At 42.1% G+C, this 22,882-nt stretch overlaps 3 protein-coding genes across 6 annotated transcripts in view; 2 read left to right on the forward strand and 1 right to left on the reverse strand.

Annotated features, from left to right (window-relative positions):
* Positions 1-79: 79 nt before the first annotated feature.
* Positions 80-11,042, reverse strand: mmp23ba (matrix metallopeptidase 23ba). Of its 2 annotated transcripts, XM_035656456.1 has the most exons (9): positions 9,222-10,775; positions 8,880-8,960; positions 6,649-6,781; positions 5,666-5,805; positions 5,021-5,188; positions 4,718-4,882; positions 2,659-2,769; positions 1,530-1,656; positions 80-1,449 (listed from the first exon to the last, which is right to left on the reverse strand). In XM_035656456.1, the coding sequence occupies exons 2-9, from the start codon at positions 8,950-8,952 to the stop codon at positions 1,275-1,277; spliced, it is 1,092 nt and encodes a 363-aa protein (XP_035512349.1). In that variant the 5' UTR covers positions 8,953-8,960; positions 9,222-10,775; the 3' UTR covers positions 80-1,274. The 2 variants fall into 2 exon arrangements, with proteins under 2 accessions (XP_035512349.1, XP_035512348.1); XM_035656455.1 differs by lacking the exon at positions 8,880-8,960 and having other exon boundaries at positions 6,649-6,785; positions 10,634-11,042.
* Positions 11,043-13,664: 2,622 nt separating this feature from the next.
* Positions 13,665-17,602, forward strand: ubiad1 (UbiA prenyltransferase domain containing 1). Of its 2 annotated transcripts, none has more exons than XM_035657279.1 (3): positions 13,665-13,885; positions 14,764-15,383; positions 16,657-17,602. In XM_035657279.1, the coding sequence occupies exons 2-3, from the start codon at positions 14,822-14,824 to the stop codon at positions 17,142-17,144; spliced, it is 1,050 nt and encodes a 349-aa protein (XP_035513172.1). In that variant the 5' UTR covers positions 13,665-13,885; positions 14,764-14,821; the 3' UTR covers positions 17,145-17,602. The 2 variants fall into 2 exon arrangements, with proteins under 2 accessions (XP_035513172.1, XP_035513173.1); XM_035657280.1 differs by having other exon boundaries at positions 13,675-13,885; positions 14,773-15,383.
* Positions 17,603-19,353: 1,751 nt separating this feature from the next.
* Positions 19,354-22,882, forward strand: part of mib2 (mindbomb E3 ubiquitin protein ligase 2) — a 40,808-nt gene continuing 37,279 nt past the window's right edge. Inside the window, exon 1 of one of the 2 annotated variants that reach the window (XM_035656435.1) lies at positions 19,354-19,519. Coding sequence is in view for 1 of the 2 variants with exons in the window: in XM_035656433.1 (XP_035512326.1) it covers positions 20,663-20,693 (31 nt within the window). In the remaining variant the exon portion in view is untranslated. Of the gene's footprint in view, positions 19,520-20,527; positions 20,694-22,882 lie in introns of those variants that run through there. The other variant, XM_035656433.1, reaches the window with a different exon arrangement.

Genomic DNA, 22,882 nt, shown 5'->3' on the forward strand with positions numbered 1-22,882 from the left:
ACCACACGCTGCCAGAGGAGGAAAAAAATGAAGGGAAGTCGAGCCTAAAAAAAAAAAAAAAAATCCAGCCTTGAACCCAGCTTGGTAGTCGCTGTCCAAAAGTGATGTCATTCTTTGCACTGCACACTTTGTCTCAGTACTTTGTTCTTTCAGGAGAAAAGAGGCCCAGACTTCTCTCTGCTTTTGTTTTTAAATGGCTCTGCGACTTCAGAATTAAACCAATAAATTCTTTGATTTTGAGCCGAAGAATAATAAACAGTACAGTTTCATTCCCTGCAAAGACCACTTGCTGCTTTCACTGGAACAGGCGCAGAAAAATCCCTCCGTCTTGGCACTTCTAGAGCCAGCACCAAATGGAAATGTTCATTAATCAGTTTTATCTATCCCCTGCCCCCACTGGAGCCCTTCTGCAGATTATTACACCTGATGTGTTGAATAAGCTTGGAAGGAGAGCTGCTAGTGGAACTGACTGCTCAGTCTCTGGAGGCAGACTGCTGGCTTCACTGTGAGGCTAGTAAAGTAAGCTAGACGTCTGAGGTGTTCCATATGCGGTTTAACGTCCAAATAGTTCCAAAGGCTGTAGACAACATTGCTTATTCTGGCTTTCGTAGCTTACTTTGGTCAGTGCGTAAATTATTCAAATGGCATGCATCTAAGCAAGGGCTTCTGTAACTTTTTCAAGCCCGTAGAACGGAATGCATTATGGACATAAATATTTTGTGGATTCCCCAGGGACCTATAGTGGGAGATTTTGTGTTCAGTGTATATGAGAAGTTACTCCTATACCTTCTCCAACTCGCCTAATATATTTTCAATTAAGCCACAGTGAGATCTAATTAGGTCCTGTTTTGCTGGAGACGCCCCAAGAACCTCTGGGTGGCCTTGGACCTCATCACTGCATTAGCAGCAAAAGCTTTGAAGAAATCCAGGCCTGATGAATCCAGAGCAGACGTTATTGTCCCAAACAGCTGACGAGGGCTGCAAGGATCTTTCATCACCAAATAAAATGCAAACCGCAACATCTGTCATGAACAGCTTTTCACAGTCAGGTAGTATTTTCACTAAAATTCAACTTGTCACGGAACATTTATTATTTGCACATATTGATGAAACGCCTTAACACAATGACAACGATAGACAGTTGTATGTGGGAGATACAGGAAAGACAGTATTTAAAAATCGGAAATATGTGCCCTAGTGAATGAGGTCTCCTTGTGACCGTGTGATGGATGCGTCCTGTTCAGTGTGTGGAGGAGCTGGCGCTGGCGTGGCCTTCAGAAGCGCACGCGTACTCTCCACGAGTAGTTTGTGAGAACTTTGTCCTTTTTCTTCACAATGCAGGTGTATGTGCCTTCGTTGATGGCGTTGGCCACTATAGTAATGTGGTCATCTTTCAAGGAGACGTAGTTCGGGTGCGAGAACTCCAGCAGCTCCCCATCCTTGTACCAGCTGAAACAGAAGTGGCACATTAGGCTGTGCTCGGCGAACTCATGCCACAGCATCGCTCAGGTCAGGTGGCAGATACTCACTATACTTTGCCTTTCTTCGATGCTATTTTCTTCCCGCAGCGAAAAGTGAGCTTCTTGCCCTCGACGACCAGCTTGTGTTTGGTCCTCGGGGGTGTCGGGGTGGGAGCCACAGTGGGGAAAGGGAATTCTGAAGAGGGTTGAGGGGGGAGACACAGACATCAGAGCGTTAATGAGCTTGCAGCGATCCTGACCGTGCAACAATCATCTGAGAACAATTAGAAAAGGGAGAGATAATCCTGTACCTCGGTGGATTTCACAGTCTGGAGACGTCACAACTTTACCTCACTCAAACACTGATTACTGTCAATATTTTTGATATAAACCTTATCACGTCAGACACTTAATACGCTTTTCATAACTCCTGACCTGCCAGCGCCACGGCTGTCTTATCAATATAATATCTCCCATCTGGTTTCTGACAAACACAACAGGCCGCCTTATGATCAACTCAAAGTCTGCTTAAAAAACAGTCGCTCTCGTTAATGCCGCAAAAATCCAAATTGACCTTGTGTGTCTCTAACCCTCAAGCCACAGTCTGAAATTCCAGCGGTTTGGAGTCACTCAGGAATTTTCCACAGCCGTACAACGTCTCCCAATCAACAATGAGGAACAGATTACTGCGAGCCAGGAATCGTATCCTCTTGCCTCTCTCCACACTGTCCCCTGTTGCTGACAAAAATCTCAGACAGCCACAACAATCTATGGCCTGTGATGGTTAAGAGGAGCCATTTCCTGTTGTGCAACAGGAGACATCAGCACCAGTGCGTCTCACAGTAAACCTAAAGAGGCTTAGGCTGTCAGATTGCTGTGAGTGTTATCAATACTTGCTGGAGACGGCAATCAACAGGTACCTGGACCTGCTCTGATTGAGTTCTGGGCTAAAGCACGCATTGCCTCCCTGGGGACACTGGTATTCTCCAGATCCAAACACAAACTCCTCCAGTGGCAAGTGTAATCTCTCTTCAAGTCAGATTCTTGAAAACCCCCATCGCAGCTCTGCATGGCTGGACCTGTTGGCTCCCGTTGCTCCATTGGCAAACGGTTCACAGCAGCTCCTTGCGCTGCTCAATTGAGAGAAAACTTTTTTTTCTTCCTTGGACTGCTCGTGCTTTCTGCTGCTGTGTCTTACCGTAACAGAAATCACAGCTGGAGGGGCAGTGCTTCTGCATCAGCTTGCGCTTGCTGTCGCAATAGCCTTTCCGAGCCCAGGCCGGACAGATAAAGAACCGGTCCAAACATCCTGGAGGAGAAAGGGAGATGGAGTGAGTAGGAGGAGGATCAGACAACAGCTCTCAGTCAGCAGCAAAAGAATTTGGATCCCTGATCTGCTTTTTGTTCCAATGAAAATGACTCACCATAATACACGCTAATGATGACTCATGAGTAGTTTATACAATATTCATTAATGCCACGTTGGCTTTCAGCATCAGACCAACACTGTGGTCTACATTCTGGTCGACTGTGACCAAAAATGGGTCATAGGTTTTGTATCTAGATGTAATTCTTCTAATGCCAGGATCAGATTGCACAATAGTTTTGCCTTTCAAGTTTGTCACTGTCAGATTAAGCCCTCACTTAATTTCTAGTAGTTTTTTCAATTTATTTTTATAACAACCTTTTACTTTTACCACTTAAATTATTATACAAATATAATAATAATAATAATAATAATGATGATAAGCCAGACATTGTATTTGTTTTTGTTTTAATGCGTTTGAGGGAAATTATTGTATATTATTCTGTATGCATCACTGCTTCTCAACATTAAAACAGGTGCATATCACGCATGACAGACGTAACAAAGAGACTCGACCCTGTTTGAAGTTTCTGTCAGCTTTGCACAGAAACAGTGAGTTGAAATGTCCTTCAGAGAAGCCAGGAGAGTTCTTTTTTCTGTATTACTTTGGGTATAGGGCAGCACGATATTGTAAATACATAATATTGCTTTTTTTTGCTAGATATTGCAATTGCGATATGATTCACAATTAGTGTGGTACTGATCATTTTTGTGTCACACATTTAATTTTCATTGAAAAAAAACTGTTAAAATCACAATGTTGTCTCTATCAAACAAACATGTTTTCTTAAATCTGGAGAACAAGATTTGTAGGTCAGGGCATCTCTGTGGCACCACTGTACACACTTTACCTTTCTTAAAAAAACTACAGCTTCAGTGATTTGATGTTTGCACTTGGCCATATTGCGATTTTGATAACATTAGTTGTGCAGCCCTATTTTTGTACATTTCCGAACCTGTACATTTTACTTTCACTTGAGTAGTTTTTGAATCAGAGCTTCTACTTTTCTTTTTTGTATCAGTATCTGTTCTTCTACTTGAGTAAAGAATATGTGTACTTCTGCCTCCTCTGCATGGCAGACTACAGGTTGGACCCAGAGCAATCATATCTTGCCGTCTTTCATGGCCATCATGACGTGCAGTTGATCTGTAAGGTCGTGCCAGAGACCAGCTTCACAGATCCTTCCTGTTTTGCCCTTGGCATGATTAACGTCTACATCATGGGTCCTGTTGTAGGAGTCATCAAACTGGGCAAAAAAGGTTTGGTGCTGGGTCTTTTATCGTGAACCTTCTCAGATGCATCAGTTGTCTTCCACTATGACAGACCATCTGGGATAAAATCATCAGGCCCATCATGTAGTCTGATCCCAGCATGAGGACTGGATTTACTGTTTAGGTCTTGAGGATATTTTCCATTCAATCAAGGAGACTTCAGCGGTTCACCATCTGGATGATTTGCAAAATGTCTTCAAGATCAGTGGTTCCCAACCTTTTTCTTTAAGGGACCCCTTTTCTGTTCTTTAGTAAACTGACAACCCATAGACCGTTGTTCTATTAGATAAATTACTTCACTTTAACGTTTCTTAACTGAAGGGAACAAAACGCTGAGATATAGGTCTACTGTGTATATTTTTTAGTTTAGTTTTCTCACACCCCTTAAAATCAAGAAGGCCTCGTAACCTCCCATAAAGCTTTGACGACCGCTAATGGGGGTCCCGACTCCGAGGTTGGCAACCACTGTTCAAGACCAACAAGTCCATTTGCCTGTCAATTACTGCTACTAGATATCCTGTTTCCTGGATGACAGACAACATTATCAGTGCTGGCAAAGCCCAAAAGAAGAACTTTCCCATTTGTATTCCAATACAGTCAGAAAGGATTGTGAACATACCGTAGAGACGGTGCAAACCCCACACCTCATCCTGTGTGATTAGCTTGCGCCCTGTCAGAGTCGCATTCAGGTGCATTATAGCTTTCGGGTCCAAAGAGTGCATGAGTCCCAGGACGTGGCCAATTTCATGAGTTGCCACATGGACAAGATCAGTCAGCCAAACCCCTGCAACATAGATACTGTTGATTATTTTCTCTTTCAGTTGCCGTGCACCCCACGAGCTGTCCAGTTCAGCGTCTGCTGCATCCATCACTTTATGGGTTAAATATTAGCCATTTCAAGAAACATGATAAAAACGCATACCTTTCTTCCAGCTAAAGCGCATGTTTCCCAGAATCCAGTATTCGTGGTCGTCGAAGTGGATCTCGCCAGTTGGCGGGAAGAATGCGTGAGCCAATTCTCCGGTGATGCCGTCGAAACAATGGTGCAAGTAGGACTGCAGACAGTCTGTGTGGTTGACGGGGTAGAAGCCTGCCAAGACCGAGAGAGAGACACATACCTCAGAGCTGAGGAGGGAAACCCTCACTCCATTATTTCTGCTCTGTGTAGACTGCAGCAGGGGGATGATGGATTGCTAAAGACAGAGGTTTTTCTTCAGCCTTCACCCAGCAGGATGACAACCATTTCTCTCACTGTCACTGAGAATTTATGCAGGACCCTTGAGTTTGTACCCAAAGGGACAGATAAAGCATAATTTAGACTGCTTCACCATGGGCTGACATGTATGGAAGTTGTTAAGCATTTATTTTTTTCATTTAGAATAATGAATCATGCGGAATATAAGCTTGGTAATATAGTTGCGGTAGTGTGATTTAATAAGTTTGGAGGCGAAAACATTTCAGCGATGACAGCACGGAGAGAGAAAAAGTAACGACAAAGTAGAAGTCTGGAGCTCAGGGCCAAGGAACATCTGTAGGGGATTGATACAGCCACATGCGGAGTACCCACCGATTTTAATGTCTGCCTCTTGGTCAGCTGGCACCTCTCTGAAGCTGAACGGCGAGACGTCGCTCCACATGCCAAAAGCTCTGGCAATGCCTCGACGCGTGTCACTGGCATTTATCAGGTTTGTAGGGAAGGAGAGCAACCTGCTCAGAAAACAACAGCATTATGTAGTTAATACTGGTCTCTACACACATTCCTCTACAGCAGAGGAATCTGCCAAAACACAATGGCTACTGTTTAGACAGACCAGAATTCCCACAAGCACTGCAAGTACAGCTCCATTACTGAGACTTGAAATTCTTTTATACTGTATCTGAGATAGGGTTCTTCTAATAGGAATCCTATTGATCAGTTGGTAACCTCCACTGTCAATATGAAAGAGATGAAGATATAGTATGAATTTGGGAACGACTGAAGTTTGGCTCATAATCTTTTTGTCAACTGTTCACTTAAGTTTGCTGGCTCACCAAAATCCAGTGATTAAACCTCTGTAGTTCAATCCAATCTTCTTTTATGGGATCTTTTTTTGTTACAGCTCCAGAAAGAATAAAGTATCACTGGATCTTCTCCAAACAGTTAGTGCAGCACAATCCAAATGTGTTGTAGCTAAGCAATTGCAGTGTGGGTGTGAAAGTCCTCCAAATACTACTTAATTTTCTTCTCTGACAAATGCAAGCAGAGAGTTCTGTAATGCAATCCCTGATGGATAATGCACTTTAAACCTTTGTTAGTCCTACAACCTTAAGTGGACATCTTGACTGACATGAGTTGAAAAATACTTTAAATTTAGGGGAAATGATCCCACTAAGATGCAGCTAAACCACACCAACAACAGTCTGATTTCAAGATCTTTAACGTGGCAATGTTTTCCTGCCAAAACCAACATCAGTCTAACTCCCTCCCGTGTTTTATCAAAGATTTATTTTGTTCCTTTTTCCATCTTCTACAACTGCTCTTGACTTAGAGGAAGAATTGTAAATGAATACTTGTATGTTAGCCTGAACTTGTCCCACTTGAGCTGCTCCGGGGTGAGGGTGTAGCGCTTGTTCCTGGAGAGATGTAGAACTTGTGACCGGGCCTCTTTGCGGATCCCAATGAGCAGCACATTGGTGTAAGGTTCTTCCTTGGACAAAGAAAAACCTTTAATTAATCACCTCGCACTGAGGTGAAGTCAGAAACTGGACCTTAAGGCGTCTAAAACTATTACTGGGTTCTGATCTAAAGTCATAGATTGGGCTTCCAAAAGAGTTCAAGATAAATTATTTTTTTGTTCGCTCAGTGCACATTAGAGCCTCGGAAAGGGTTTGACTTTTGAATCTGCAGGCATTAAATTGTTATCTTGACAGTTACAACTTCGCTCAGTTGCTGTTATTTCTGTGCCTTGCATCTGATTTTCATACAAGGCCATTCCATCTCATGGAAACTGGAAGTGGTCAGCAGTAAAAGTGCTTTCCAAACATAAGTATGATCCTTTTCACAGATAGATTGTGTCTGAGTCTCTTTAGGTCAACATTGACTCCAAGTGATCACACCTGGACTCCACACTGTTGTTTTATAGCTATGGGTGCATTGCATTTTAGTGCTTTCATAAATATATCTGTGACCGAAGTTAAGTTGTGGTTTTCCTTGGCTGTGATATCCCATAATAGTGATCGCCCAGTTGATAAAATCAATAACTTTTTATGGAGATGGGTTTAAGTAATAAATCCACTTTCCAACACTTGAAGTCGGCCGTGATTCTAACTCAAGGAGCCCACTCTCTGCTTTAGAGCAGGAAGGCTTCCTGTCCCAGCTGATAAGTTTAAGGAGGATTAAAACTGAATCTCTACCCTGAATCTTTATTCTTTACACAGGCCCACTATCTGTTTTAACCTTTAAGCTTGGAGACTGACGAATGTATAAATTATACGTCAGGTGTAAAATGTGAGAGGATGAAGAGAGACTGTCAACAACATACAATTTGCAGTGAGAAGTGTAAAGGCCGTAATACGCATCAAACTAAGTTCTTGTCTGATTGTCTAACAGCGTTGGTTCTACCAAAACACAATCTTTTCCACAGCAATCGACCAGGTGTGTGGAAGTAAGTAGTAAGAAGAAGTAAGAAAGTATGCAAATTTTGACCTTGTCGGTATACAACTGAACACCATCAATACCTTCTAGGAGAAACTGTCTGAATATGTGCACTATTTGTATGATTTATCATAATCGAATCGAAATAGAAGATCCTACAAGAGTGCCCCAGCTACTCTAGAAATAGCCTACGTTATGACGATGTGAAAGTCGGCAGGGTTTAAACTTCTGTCTTAAGCTTTTTTTTCTCCATTTCTCACACAACTTTCTGAGTGAAAAACCAGGGTGCAACACCCTGAATTCCTTTGAGGAGAGACTGACAAAGTATTTACTGTCAGGGGTGTTTCCAGACTTTTTTGACTTGGGGGGGCATAAGTGGGGCACTGACTTATGCAGGGATGGCATAAAGTATGTGTCTCAGCTTTCCAGTCATTACCAATTTATGCAATTTCAACACTGTTTATGGACCCCAGTATGCAAATACACTAGGTGAAAATAACACATTTATACCACATGCAAAAAACTGCATGGGATTAGCATAAAGTGTGCATGTCTGCAAAGGGGAGACTTGTTGGTACCCATAGAGCCTATTTTCATTCAGATATCTTGAGATCAGAGGTCAAGGGATCCCTTTGAAAATGGCCATGGCAGTTTTTGCGTTAGATCATCTAATTTCATATGATACCAGAATCTTCACTTTAAAATGGAGCCTGACACTGGCTCTGAAAGCCAGTGCGGAGTGGAAAAGGTAAGGATAATGGGGTGGCACTTGTGGTGGCCAATCAGATTTCAGGGGTGGCCAGTGCCCCCTTTGGAAGCAGCCCTGTTCACTGTTATACCTATTTGAGCTGACTTTTCCTAAATATTTTGCTTTTTTCTTGTGAATATGATAATTTTACTTCTTCAGAACACAACACATAATTTAAATATAGCTTTAGCAAAGAAAATCAGACTTTATTTGAACTACAACTGGCAGACCTGTGGAACCTATGCTCCAGCAATCTCATACTGGGCAAAAATACTGAAGATGGAGAGCAAATATCAAAGCCACTCCCTTCACTTTGTATTCTACACCCTATCCTCCAGTTCCTGTTTCTGCTTCGCCCAGTCAAGACAAATAGATCCAGTACTTCCTTCATTTCCTTACCAAAATAGTGAAACAGGGGCAGGCAGTCTGGCAGACTGTCCCATACTGCTGTCTTGAATGAACTTGATGACATCTCTTGCTCTAAAAGTAAATATAAAATTTCTGTACTGCATTATATGTACTGGTCATTGTTTTATACAACAGTTGCTTTCCTGACCTCAGCTAACACACTGGAGTCTTGTGTTCAGTAATTTATGAGGTGTTTAATGTAGTAAGGCCAGCACAGTTCTTTCCGTGTCGAGTCTTGTTATATTCACTCACTGCAAATCTAATCTCACACTTTGGCACAAATAAAGATGAACCATAAACCATAAGGGCTGAAACAAGCATGCTAGACTAAACCTTGAAGCCAGTGGTGAGCGCTGACTCGGAGGGCAAAACATCTGAGGACAAATCCCAGAAGATCCTGGAGTGAGTCTGGAAGAGTTTAACCTCAGTCGCAGAGACAAGACAAGAAGACAGGGATTATGATTTTCATCCTTAGTTTCGGGAAGATTGGAGGCCCAATTCGACAATGGCTATTTTCTGTATATAATTCAATACATACACTGTCAAACTAAGCTTTTACTCAGCATGCAGCTTTATTTGACAAACTGGATCTGAGAATTAGGTAAAACATTCTGAATATACAGTAGGCTATACATCGGCACCATTCATAGAAAATAGTGTTAATGTGAATTTGCATATTCTGAATATCTCTCAATATTGAATCATCAAATAGTGCATTATTTCCAGTATACATAAAAGAAAACACACGCAATCCTCTTCTGCACTCAGGTCTACCTTTACTCACTGACTAATACATTTATGCTCTTATGTGTATTTTACTATTTTACTGTAATTTATCCTGGTAGCCTACAAGAAGCCTATCTAAGGCAGTTATGCAATCCTCAACAGCAGTCATCTTGATTGACACATAATGAGAGTGTGTGGCAAAAGGAAATGACATGAGGCTATCCATCAGGCTCGTATCACAGTGGGTGGGTGGCAGTGATAGAAGTCATGTGGAGGAACACATTTATCCAATTCACTGAATATATTACTGTACAGGGACCCATTCCATAGCAGCCTAATCTAATTATCCCCTAACTCCAGTTTAACCGAACATTAATTGAATATAAGGCGCATGGGTAAGCTATAACTCAATGATTTCAAATAAGGAACTAATGAAGAAACCGGTCAAATTATTGAAAATTGCATGGACAGAGGCACCCTTCTCTTTTAAAGTTGGAACTCTGAAAAATCATACTTTAGAGACCATACTTCATTCAAAAAATGTTAGAATTAAATTATTTATTTAAGGGACTGTCAGATGTACCCAGCTTGATAAGACAGATCATTAATCTTTATGTTCTTTTGATGAATTCAGGGTAAAAGGAGTCCACCAAGTATCAGTTTATATGATTTTAACCTGGAAGGCAGTACATAGGAGGTGAACCATTTACTTACAAGAGTTCGTTACTGTTTGAAATAAGTGCTGCCCCGTGGGATACAATAATGTATAGCCGAATTGAAAAGTGGCTTCTGATAATTAAAAATAATTGCAAGCCCTAGCATGTCTAGACTGTGGCTGCACAGAAACACAGGGTAAATATTAACTCACAGAATTTTGAATGCAGTTTGGTGTTATGTTTTTGAAAAGATCATGGACACAGCATTACTTATAGAACTTAACAATAACAAAGCAGACAATATATTGGACTTGCAGGATTGCAGTGGCAGCTCTTACATGTCACAAAGTGGTCGCAGCATACCTCTAACCTCCAGGAGGGAAACGCTGTGGCTTGTTGCATCCCTGCGAACAGAAGAGTGAGCAGCGCAGCAGCCAGCAGAGCAGCGAAGCTCCAGTCGCCCCTGCGTAAACTTCTGGGAGTCTGACAGCACACCATGGCTGCGATTAGAACACCTCCAGGAAAAGAAAAACTCCACAAATAATCCCTCTACTAACACTACACAGGTTTACCATCTATGCCCGTGAACACTACTTCTTGGCCATTGCGCGTTTCGGTCATGTGTGTCAGTACTCGGGGAGCTTCTGGTGCTGTGTGCGGCAGCGCAGTCCAGCCTGCGGACCGGGTAGTGAAAGCAGTGCAGACTGCATCAGCTCTGCTCGGCTCTCTTCCGTACAGTGCGCCTGCCAGAGGGCTGGTTTCATATTACTGTAGATGGGGCAGGGGGTCAGTGTCGAGACAATCTAATGAAAACCAAACGCGCTCTGTCCATCAACCCACTTGTTGCAAACACCAGAGCTCAGTTAAAGCAGAATCAGATGGCTTATTTTGAACATGATTTTCTGAGGTTTATGTAATGCTGTTGGGGGGGGGAAAGTAGTTTAGCCGTCTTTTTATCCCACTGTGGCATGCACAGGCACTTTTTCGGGCAGGGTAGAAAACACTTCTGTGACTTGTCAATTCCAAACAACCCAGGACAAAAAACAAAAACAACAAACAAATCTTATTATATCACATAAAACATTGTCAAATAAATACAAGTGCAGCTGCATTGAATTTTCCTTTTTAACTCTTCAAGGCAGGGGAAATCAGTCTGAACTACAACTGGCATTTCACATTTCTTATTGTTTAGAGTTTTGTAAAAGTTTCAAGTTGTGTGTCCTCCACTGGGATTTGCAAGCATTTCTGTCCAGCAAGAACAGTGACATGATCAGTGCAGGGGCCATACAAAGTATAGCCTAGTTGATTCAGTTTGCACTGCTGCCAGTTGTAGAAGGGCTGGATGAGTGGGTGATGGTCTTGGGGTACATTCACCCCTTGTGTACGCCACTGTCTTCCTCATGGCTAGTCCTGGCCCATGAAACTGAAAAAAAAATATTATTTAGAAAGACCAACGACTGAGAAGACATGTTGATTGTGTCTCAGTTCAGGGGATTCCCAGGGATGTTCCATGACTTTAATTTCATTAATATTATCAGAACATACGGTTCTTATCACAGTCTAATCAGTTTTCATTCTTGCCCCATGACCATAACAAACCAAATGGTGTAAATGGTTAACTGGCAACATCCCATCCCATAGTGAGCAATCTGCTGTACCGCTGTGTGAGTCTGGCATTAACATGTATCACTGTATTCAAATAGTGTTGATAGATTAAAGTATTTGATTTTTTGCAGCTTCTAGGTAAAGTTGTGTTTGAGCGTCTCTCTTTTAGTCTGATCATTAGGACAGATGCCTATGGTAAACTATTGGTAATCACCAGGCATTTTTCACATTTCAACATTTTGACACGTAATAGTGAAAAATAAGTGTAATTATTAATATTAAGTGCGTATCATTATGTCAGTTCCAGGATGTTGTGCATGCTTGACACTTAAACTGAACATCTTTAATAATTCAATTTAATGATGAAATTAGTAACACCTGTTCTTTTCCTACCTGTGATAAATCCAAATGTCTGCTGTGAAAGAGACCTTGTAGCCTTAGTAGAAATAATTAACAGATGTTTTGCATGCAGGAATGTTGCAGTTGCACCTCCAACTTCTCATCAACATCTTCTGCCAGTTTCCATTCATTGAAAGAAAGAAACTGCAGTTCCACTTTTCATCCCACAGGTATGAGCCAATCGGGAGTGTATCTATATCCCTGCCGCAGTGGGCTTGCACGAGTCAAGCCAAGCCAGCACATGTGTATGGAAAAATGAGGCTTCTAAATTCCCTAACCCCCTAATCCTACCCCTAACCCTAGAGCTGGGGAACATAGACCCCTGGGAACACAGGAATGACCCAAGGCAAACTGTATCAGCTACACTGAATAGAATCTAGGTCTTTTTTCTCTGCATTTAATTATGATTTTTTTCTTGTATTCACACAGAGCTTGACTGGGTGGAAACAACTCCTGGGCCCCATAAAGCTCATCCAGATAGCTCAGAATTGCCACAAGAATGTCACATTTTGTGGATCCACAAAAATTAAATCCCAGAGCAATTTAAAAAACATAAAATCCACTCAGAAATATGTTTTTCGTTTTGTTCCTACACATGGATGTTTGGGCTTCACTGTGCATAATGATGTTTGTGCAGAGTTTGACTCTAGAAGGGTGTTTTTACAATCATCTGCTGAAAGTGGAAAGTTTCTCTGTGCTCATTAAAAATCAGATTTTTAAGGGGCGGGGCCCTACCAGGGCAGGATTTTGTGACTCAAATAATTTGATAATCAGTCCTGGTCCAGTAAAGCATCGTCATGATAACAGCTGTAGATGTAGAGAACGTGAAGCACCACCTTGCCTTCACTTGAGATGGACTTTACAGTGAAGTAGGAGACATTTTGTGTCTAGCAGGAAAACTTTAGAAATGAACTAAATTTGCATATTCATAGAATCAGATTATTTTTTAATGAGGTAGAAGGAGTAGATGGCTTTTCAAGGATATTTTTTGTGGAAAAAACATATTTGACACACATTGTTCCAACCAGACTATTTTCATACATGTCTGGAGGGAATCTTTAACTATAAAAATATGAGCTATGATCTGAAATCTGAAACCTTTGATATTTGATGATAAGAAAACTAATTATTATTTTTTAAATTACTTATGGACATATTACAGCAAGCCCATGTCCCAATAGTCTTGTCCCAATAGGTTTAGTATTTAATGCCTACCTATAAACAGATGATTTTTTTTTTTTTTTTACTGTATTTTGTATTATTTATTTGTATTATTTATTTGTATTATTCATTTGTATTATTTTTCCTATCGTATCTCCTATTTCATATCGCCTATCTAACTATATTGGGGCTAAAGCGGGAATAAAACGCTGGTCGGAACCATTGTATGAGAAGCGGTTTCTTCGACCTCTGAGCGCCGTTGCACTTCTGGAGGAGGAAATGGCGCCCGTCCTGTGCAGCAGGCTTTACAGACTCCAACCAGTCAAGTACTCTCGAAGTTGACACGTTTTCTCCACAGCTGGCTCTCCGTGGAACAGGCTCAGCGGGCACACAACTATGTTTTTAAGCGGAGAGAAAGCCAGTGTGTGTCGGATGGTGAAGACGTAACCGGTAAGAGCTGCTGTCAGACATTTCCTCCTCTGTGTCCCTGCACGGACAGCGTTAGCCCGCTGGTAGCCTGGTAGCTTTAATCCCATAATCTCTGGTTGTTTGCCCCTCCCGGAGAACGGTGTCCTATCTGGGTGGCAAGTGTGTCGGTTTCTCCCGAAAGTGCCTCCTCCACTCCAGACTTTGGGTGTGGGTGGTGTTTAACGAAATGCCACGTGTATTGGCAAGCTGAACAACTGTCTACTGTTTGTCCAGCTTCGAACCCACCCACTTTACCTTGGACTCAAAGTGGCTGCCGGTACCGCTACTGTACCGCTACTGTACCGTTACAGCACTCCGTCTCTTACATTGCCAGCAGCTATACATGGCTGCCTCCCCCTCCTCCCCCTCCTCCCCCCGACCCGTTTGACCTGCTGCTGAAACTATATGTGTCGTGCAGTCAATACTCGTACCTAAAAAAAGTAAATGTGCTTGAGTAAGTTAAGTTGAACATACTGGCCGTTTAAAAGGGCGTCAACAAAGTCCTGGAAAAGTCTGTATGATTATGGAAAAAACAGGTAACTATTAAAATACATGATATTGTGTGTGGAAGGCAATATTAAGCCGTAAAGGTTTGGAATGGGAGTTTTGTTGTATTGGGTTTGGGTATAAATGCTGCTGTGATACTTACTAAGTACTACTTACTACTAATATAAACATGATGTAACCCCTTTTTAAATGTAAGAAAATATACCATAGATACTTTATTTATCCCGAGGGAAATTCAAGCAAATAATGATACCGAAAGGCACATTTTGATTTATTTTATAGAGGGCAAACTGTACACTATATATTGTCATGCACTGTCTTGTGATCTTACTGATGTGTTTTCACTGCTACAGGAACACGAGGCTCTGACATTTGGGAACGTTGCTGGTACAGTAGACCCCTTGCAGAGGAATGGCCAAAGAGCAGAAACAAAGCAGGGCAGAAACATTTGTACTGGCTGGATCAAATGGTCACAATGGCCAACAATGGCAGACGGGTATGATTAACTTGGTCAGTCACTCTTCAGGCACTAACCACATGTCAAGGATGGCCCGCGTTGCTTCGGATGTGAGGCATAAGTGCGCGGCCTATGTGCTGGCGCTGAGGCCGTGGAGCTTCAGCGCCTCGCTCACACCGGTGGCCCTCGGCAGCGCCTTGGCATACAAACTGGAGGGCTCTGTGGACTTGGTCATCCTGCTGGTTTGCGCGGTGGCCGTCCTCGTGGTCCACGGGGCAGGCAACCTCGTAAACACCTACTATGACTTCTCCAAAGGGATTGACCACAAGAAGAGTGATGACAGGACTCTTGTGGATGAAATCTTGGCGCCGCAGGATGTTGTTATGTTCGGAGCATTGTTATATTCTTTGGGGTGCTTGTGCGCCACTCTGCTCTACTTCCTGTCTACACTTAGACTGGAGCACCTAGCTCTTATTTACTTTGGCGGACTCTCCAGCTCTTTTTTATACACTGGAGGTGAGTGAAATATTAACTTGAACCTCTTGGATTGCTGCCTCATTGTTCGTCTGCCGCCGCACTAAGCAGCCCCACACACACACACACGCACACACACAGACAGATATTTTACATTTAAGCAGGCACTAGGCAACATTGCAAATTAGTCGCTCCAGGTGCCAGCAAAAGGTTGGTGTTGTAAAAATAGGACCTTGTGTATGATGCCAGGAAAGTGCGCACAGCACATTTATGTTTGCCATGGCGGTCAGTCTGTCTGTGTTATTACCAAAGGGCAAAACAAACACTGGTAAGTACATCTTTTCCTGGACAGAGCATTCTGTCTGTTCACCCAAAACAGAACATTTGTCATTTGTGGTATTTAGCCATGCAAATAGTCTAAGTTTTATATTTACCTCAACTGAACTGAAACCATCTGCATGGCTAGATTGTGAGAAAAATGTAAGAACTGCTCCTGTTACGTCTAATCGCTGACCCTACCAACTGAGCTACAGGCACCTGTTTGTTGGGATGTGGATGAACACGACACTGACGTGTTACATTCCTTCATGCAGTGAAGTGAATTTCTGAAAGGGGCTCAAGTGCACACATTTCATCAGAATTTGATTTAGCAAAAGATGGGATGCTCTTTTCTGTAGCAGCCTCACTTTATGACTTAGGCGAATATTGTGTTGGTGTGTAAAAATGTTCTCCTGGTTTAGAGTTTTTTAAAAAGTGTCCTTACAGGAGAACTTCACTGTTACAGATACACATAATGGTCAGTTTCTGACATGGTTAGCACTGCTCATCCTGGGAAAACAGTTGTATGGTTGTAGTCTTAACAATTGTCCTCTGTAGCTCTTGGAGGAACTTTGTCATGTCTGAGAAAATAACCCTGATGGTTAGGGTTAGTAAAGATATCTATATTGTTAGTATTTTTTTAAATGTTTAGTCTAGTCTAGTTTCTTATAAGCTCCCAAACTTCAGGGTGTCCTGGTAGCTCACCTGGTAGAGCGCATTGAGTCCTTACCGCCGCAGTGGCCTGGGTTTCCTGTCTCTCTTCAGCTGTCAGCCAGAGGGGGAAAAAGCTCCCAAACTTTATGGGAATGCAATACTAAATTGCTGCAATCCTACTTATTAGCACAATCTCAGGCAGAACCCTAAAGACCATATTCATAGGAATCAAGATCATTTTTATATTGTACCCGACACTACTTCTCTTGGTTTGCACATGGGATGTTTTACCTTTGTCCGGAGTCCGCACTTTTTTTGACAACCACTTTACTCTTTTCCCCAGGCATCGGCCTCAAGTACGTGGCCCTGGGAGACGTGGTAATCCTCATCACCTTCGGCCCGCTGGCGGTCATGTTTGCTCACGCGGTGCAGGTTGGCTACCTGTCGGCGCTGCCGCTGGTGTACGCCGTCCCGCTGGCCCTCAACACAGAAGCCATCCTCCACAGCAACAATACCAGAGACATGGACTCTGACAAGCAGGCAGGCATTGTCACCTTGGCCATCCTCATAGGCCCCACGCTGTCGTACGTCCTCTACAACCTCCTGCTTTTCGTCCCCTACGTGCTCTTCTGCATCCTCGCCACCCGTTACACCATCAGCATGGCGCTGCCTCTGCTCACGCTGCCCATGGCCTTCCCCCTGGAGAAGCAGTTCCGCAGCCGGTGCTACGCCAAGATCCCCCAGAAGACGGCCAAGCTCAACCTCCTCATGGGACTTTTCTACGTGTTCGGGATCATTCTGGCACCTCCTGGCAGCTTGCCGTCACTGTGATGAATTAGCTTTGATATTTCAAATTTTGTCGTTTTAATACAGACTAGTTTATGTACCTCTTTGTATTTGTATGAAGCAATCTGAGAGCTGGCTTTAATTTATTGTCTAATTTATATGTTGAACAGAGATATAGTTTAGGTCCTCCTCTGTGACACTTAAAAGCATAATCAGATATATTTTTTCAGTATTCAGCCCGCTGTAATGTGTTGGTAAAAGTAAGAAGTGTTGTTGTTGGCATTTTGTAGAGGTAGGCAACTTTTCATCATGTAAGGACTGAACATATTCCTACAGTTGCCATATTTGTTGTTCTTTGAGACAACACATCGATAAAACATTATTCTCATATTCTCAACATTGTTTGTACATTTGTTCATTGCGGTTTTTCTTTTTTTCCTTTTTTTTTGGACAGCCAAATAGTATTTCATTGGATTGTAATAAAACTCACAGATGCTGATGTCCCCAAGTCTTCATTTTGGATCAGAGCTGAAGCAGTTCACCTTTCTTTTCAGCCTAAAAACAAAAGATAATAGAACATGCAAAGTGAGCAGTCTGATGTTGAATGACAAATGAACAGTGTACAAATAGCTTTTGATGTATATGGTTGAAAAATAATTCAAAATATGGAAAAACATTGATTTAGGTTACATTGGAGACACTGTATATACAAAGTATGAGAAGAGACCCAGCAGCAACTGAATGTTCATTCAAAATGTGGCTGTTAAATGTCATCAACGTATTATTGTTGAACCAAAAATGTAGAGCCTAGTTTCGTAGTCCTCAATCTACAACCGTGCTTACAAACCAGCATTCATTCCTTTATACAGACATTCCCATTGTGTTGGTGGAGAGCAGCACGCCACAAACTTCACACAGTTTCTACATGAAAAACTCCAGTTTTCAGTCTACATTATTTGCTTTGTATCAGTGCAACAAGTGACAACTTGGAAAGAAACAATTTACAGTCTACAAAGAGACTAATAGACACCACAGGAATATATATATTTAATATCTATTTTATTTTATGTCCTTGTTGACCTGTGATGTGACATAACATGCCACCCCATTTTTTGTCTGTTGTTTTTCAGTCAAAGCAACACTTGTTTCATTTGATATGAACAGTACTTAGTAAACGAATAGAGTCAGTATATAAGAGAATCTAATTATTTTTCTATGAAATCGCAGTCACTGCATTTACAAAACAAATCTGGATTTGTGTAGCAGGGTATTTGTCAGCAGGGGGCGCTATTGAACAACCATTAAGCCTGCACAGAAACCTTTACAGGCTCTGTGTAATTCCTGCTAAATGCCCTATTTGCGGGATCAAAAATATCAATTCAACTGGTAGGTCTCATTATCTGTACATGTACATGTCTTTAACATTTAAATTTGTATTATTAATAAATCAATTCAATGTGCATTGGCATTAAGGTATGCATTTTAATGTATGATTTGATTATGATTTAATATTCTTATCACTTTGTATGTAGTATGTCCTATTCATTGTCCTGTTTTCATATGCACAAGCATTTGCCTTTTTTACATTAGTTCCAATGTTTGAGTGCATTTAGACTCACACTTTAACAGGGCTGTCTGTAGCTGCTCCGGTTTCCATCCACAGCCCTAAGACATGTGGGGCGGATGAATTGGAAATTGGAAATGGCCCCTCCCATGTTGTAAATATAGTAAATAGTTAATTAAAATTCTAATAAACAAGTTCAAACCAGCCTTTGTGTCTCAGAATATAGATATAATATTAATATGATCATTACAATTACAGCTAAGGTTAAGCTGAATTACACTCAGGTAGTTGTTCAACCCTGTGACCCCTCGCAGGCATGTATGTAACACTTCATTTAAATGAAACATATGACACATATCAGACCTGAGGAGCCAGCTCACTGCTGAAGGCCCCTTGGTCAGCAGGGGTCCGTCAAATACCTAATTACAAGTGTTTTGGGGGAATTGTGACATGTTTTTGTCTTGTGTTTGTATTGCACTGACACTGAATATGCAATAAAAATCTACTTCTATTGAAATATATCACACTGTTTATTTGATTCATTAAAAACAGTGGAAAGCATCAGCACGTCGTCTACCTGAGAAGATGTTCCTTTTCTCCAGCGGCTGGTTACGTGAAACCAAACGTAGTAACGTTGTAATTCAGGATTTGTTGTGTTTATTACGAGGAGCACGTGAAGGCAGCATTAGTAGTGACGTAACGCATGGGCGTGTTGTCACGGCTGTGTGCTGCAAAACCTTTAATATTGTAACCTTAAATACTTATTTGTCCTAAAACAAGCCATGTCAGCGTTGGTGCTGGACGGCGACATGGAATTATATTTGATCACAAAGTGAACGTCCTTGACAAAGGCCCGGTGAGTAGCTACACCATGAAATAAGTTGTTTTTAATACCAATAAACGATGGCCAAACATGAGTTAACGTTAGCTAGCTAGCGTCAGTGTTCATGTAACGTTACAAGCTAGTAGTACGCACGACCCCACCGTCCTCTTATTACACAGCCACGCAGAAACCTGTCCACACTTTTGCCCAGTTATTGTTGTGCTGGTTGTTGTTATAACGTTATAGCATACTGCTTGGTAATGCTGGATTTGCATGTGATCCACCCAGCGGCTTCTACAAAGATGAAACGTGTCCGGTTAATTTGGCAGTCAAAGTGAACTCAGTCAAAACAGCGTTGTATTATGGTGGGTGCTTAATGTTTGCTGTTCATTTTAGAAACTGACACTTTAGCTATAACAATACAAATACTGGTGGTTATATGATTGCCGAGTAAACCAACGAGTTTCGTCCAATAATAACAATTTGCTACAAGTCTGTCCCTTTCATACAGTGAACGCGCCCTTCACAGAAACCAAAGTAATTGAATTGGTGCATTTTGAACGACGTTTGGTGCTGGTGTTGTCTCCACTTTAGAGAACAGACAGTGGCTGAGCTTTTACTGGACTAGCAAGTAGGCTAACCGAGGCTAGCTGGCTATTGGGGTGTCATGGTTGTTTCAGTATAAATGTCACCTTTGGCCGAGTTGTCAGCCTGTATGTAACACTGTGTTGAATGGTAGGAACAGTTAAAATAAAAGAGTGTAAGGAGCACACTTAATAGTTAGGAGCAGTGTTAGAAATAGTTGGCTTCCTGAGTCTGGTGGTGAAGTGCTGAACTGACATATGTTAGTACTATGACAGTTTTAATGTATGAAGAGCTGTTGCTGTTCAGCCTGAGTCCTATCCCTTTGCACCTGCCACTGGTCATTTGATGAAGCAGAGCCCCGCTGCAGCTGTCCCACACTGGAGCTGCACCCTGGCCACAGTGAGGACTGCTCTCAGCCACACCTACTGGGGAGCAACGTTTCAGTCATCTGCTCTTTCTTTGTCTTGTTGCCCCCTTCTTGGCTCCACACATCCAAATCACAACAGTCGAGCTTGAAATGCGCGCTGGCTCACATCAGAGAAATGATTAGTGTTTAAGAGAACGTGAGGTGTTGATTGCAAGTGAGAAGAAATGGGGAAAATATTGTGTGGAAATTCTCAAGGTAAGACTTTTTGGCGCTTGGGATAACTTTAGGAAAAGGTTTAGCTCTGTGGGCATCGCTGTGTTGGTAATTTAAAGGCAGCCTGTACAAAACTAGCCTTTAGTAGTATGGCGCCTGTTTTTGACTGTTTTATTTTAGTGCTTGGTCTGGGAATAAACCTTTTCCCCATAAATTCTTGGTATGCATTTGTTTCCGGCATGTTTCTCTTTAGCAGTTTAAGACTGGAAGGCAAACAACTTGTACATCATCTCCCCAGACAATGTGAATATGGCAGAGAGAGATATTAGAGATATTCTTATTTTAATACATTTGATGCCCACCATAACTGTGGGTGTGAGATTATAGCAACTGTTTGTCTGAATGGTCTCCACATCACTTTTCAACATGCTTTATTAACAAAATAATTGTATTCGTGGCTGACAGACTGCAATGAGTTTCAAATATGGAGCTTGACACTGGCTGTCACCACAGTACAGTAACAGTTTTCACAGTAACCAGTATGGTTAGCCACAGACTAAAACCAGTATTTTTTGACTGAGGTTGCAGAATGCAGAATTTGTGACAAATAACCGCCGGCTTTAAATGTGATCGTTTTCTGCTGTTCAGTTTTCCAGTCAAATGTAATTCCTCTTGGAAACATGAATGTGCACTCGTATCCAAACTTCACCTTTTACCATCGCAACCAGACTCATACTGTTGACTGGTGAGCTGCTCTCTGCTTTGCCGAAGGTGAGACTATAAAAATGTGTTGACAGTTTTGAGGTATTATTATTATTATTAATATTATTATGTATTACAATACTAGTTAATGGCAGACAATGTTGGAAATGAATGAGCAGTAATAGATTTACATATATGCCCAAAAACAGACGTTCCCATCCTATAATGAGTTACCCAGTTGAATTCCCAGAAAAAAAGCAGCATATCAAGATATACATCAACATCACAATATAAAATAAAATGTATGCTGTGACAGAAGATTTTATCGTCCCCCAGCTGACCAGGATCTTTCCAGCTGGACTGAGGATTCAGACTAAAAGCCTTCTGGCCACAAGCCAGTCCTGTAATAGTTACAAAGATGACAGTTTGAGTTGCAAATATATCCTGCTGTCCTGAGAGAGTCAGCACCTCAGAGTCATCCCGTTTGATATAGACTGAATAAATGCCATTGATCTCTGTGAGAATATTCGGTGCTCATGGCCGCAGTTTGTAAGAGGATCCAGTAGGAGTACGTACGGTCCAAGCAGCAGGTCCAGATTAGGAAGCATGCTGTTCTTCCTCCAATGTTTATTATGCTGTTTCCTTAAGTTGAGTACACTGTTGGACAAGTGAGGCTGTCAGTTGGTATGCCGTCATGCTGATAGTCAGCTCTGAATTCACAGTGCATGTATGTCATGTGCTTTGGCCTGAGCAATAAGATTGGCTTGCTCAAGTAGTCAAAGCCAGTGTGCACAGGACAGGAATAGAACGGAGTATTTGAGCGTTTTCATGTTCGCTGTTCCCCCTAGTATTTTTGTAATACACTGGAAGTTCCAACAATGCTTGGTTACCTGCCAGAATGCTTAATCAGACACACAGCTGCATCCCAGCATCTAGGCCTTGTGTTTATCCCAGACTGCTGCAAACCCATATTTCATATTTCAGCCGTCCTCTCAGTCTGATGACTGCCATGTTTGTTTGTGTGTCACTGTATATTGGAAGAGGAGCCGTGCAAATGAAGGCTTCCTCTTTATATGATCAAGCCCAACAAGTCTATTCCACGAACAGCCGCAGCTTTGTTCACAAGATGGGAGAGTGGAGTAATGAACTTTATTATAAGCCTGTGTCTCAGCCACTTCCCAAGCCCCCCATTAATTCATTGACTATTCACGCCCTGGCAATACCAGCTGTACATTCACGTGTGCCAGCATCGGCAGAATGATTTTCTGGCCCGTTTTTGGAACCGTATTGTTTTTGTCTCTCACAGCTGTGGTCACATTAGAGAGCATCATTCAAGACCAAGCATTGGAAAACACACACACACACAATCTCCCTCTGCCCTGTTATCCGTGTGAGCGCCGAGGAGCTCACCAGCAGCGGTTACACAAACCAGTTTGCAACTGAAAATGAGGATCGTGGCAGGTGCCCATTCATCAAAATCTCCTCCAACCCCGCCCCACCCCCTTTTTTTTTTTCCCCCCCGGAGCCCC

The sequence above is a fragment of the Morone saxatilis genome, unplaced genomic scaffold, assembly GCF_004916995.1.
Source record: "Morone saxatilis isolate NCDOM2014 unplaced genomic scaffold, NCSU_SB_2.0 Contig15, whole genome shotgun sequence".
Lineage (NCBI taxonomy): Eukaryota > Metazoa > Chordata > Actinopteri > Moronidae > Morone > Morone saxatilis.

Bases quoted from the DNA above. Each gene is read 5' to 3' on its own strand.
- mmp23ba (XM_035656455.1), bottom strand. From the start codon at position 10,768: ATGGTGTGCTGTCAGACTCCCAGAAGTTTACGCAGGGGCGACTGGAGC. The intron at 4,883-5,020 runs GTATGCGTTTTT...TCTATGTTGCAG, and splicing joins GCGCTTTAGCTGGAAGAAAG to GGGTTTGGCTGACTGATCTT. The intron at 2,770-4,717 runs GTATGTTCACAA...TTTCTCCTCCAG, and splicing joins GGGTTTGCACCGTCTCTACG to GATGTTTGGACCGGTTCTTT.
- ubiad1 (XM_035657279.1), top strand. From the start codon at position 14,822: ATGGCCAAAGAGCAGAAACAAAGCAGGGCAGAAACATTTGTACTGGCT. The intron at 15,384-16,656 runs GTGAGTGAAATA...TCTTTTCCCCAG, and splicing joins CTCTTTTTTATACACTGGAG to GCATCGGCCTCAAGTACGTG.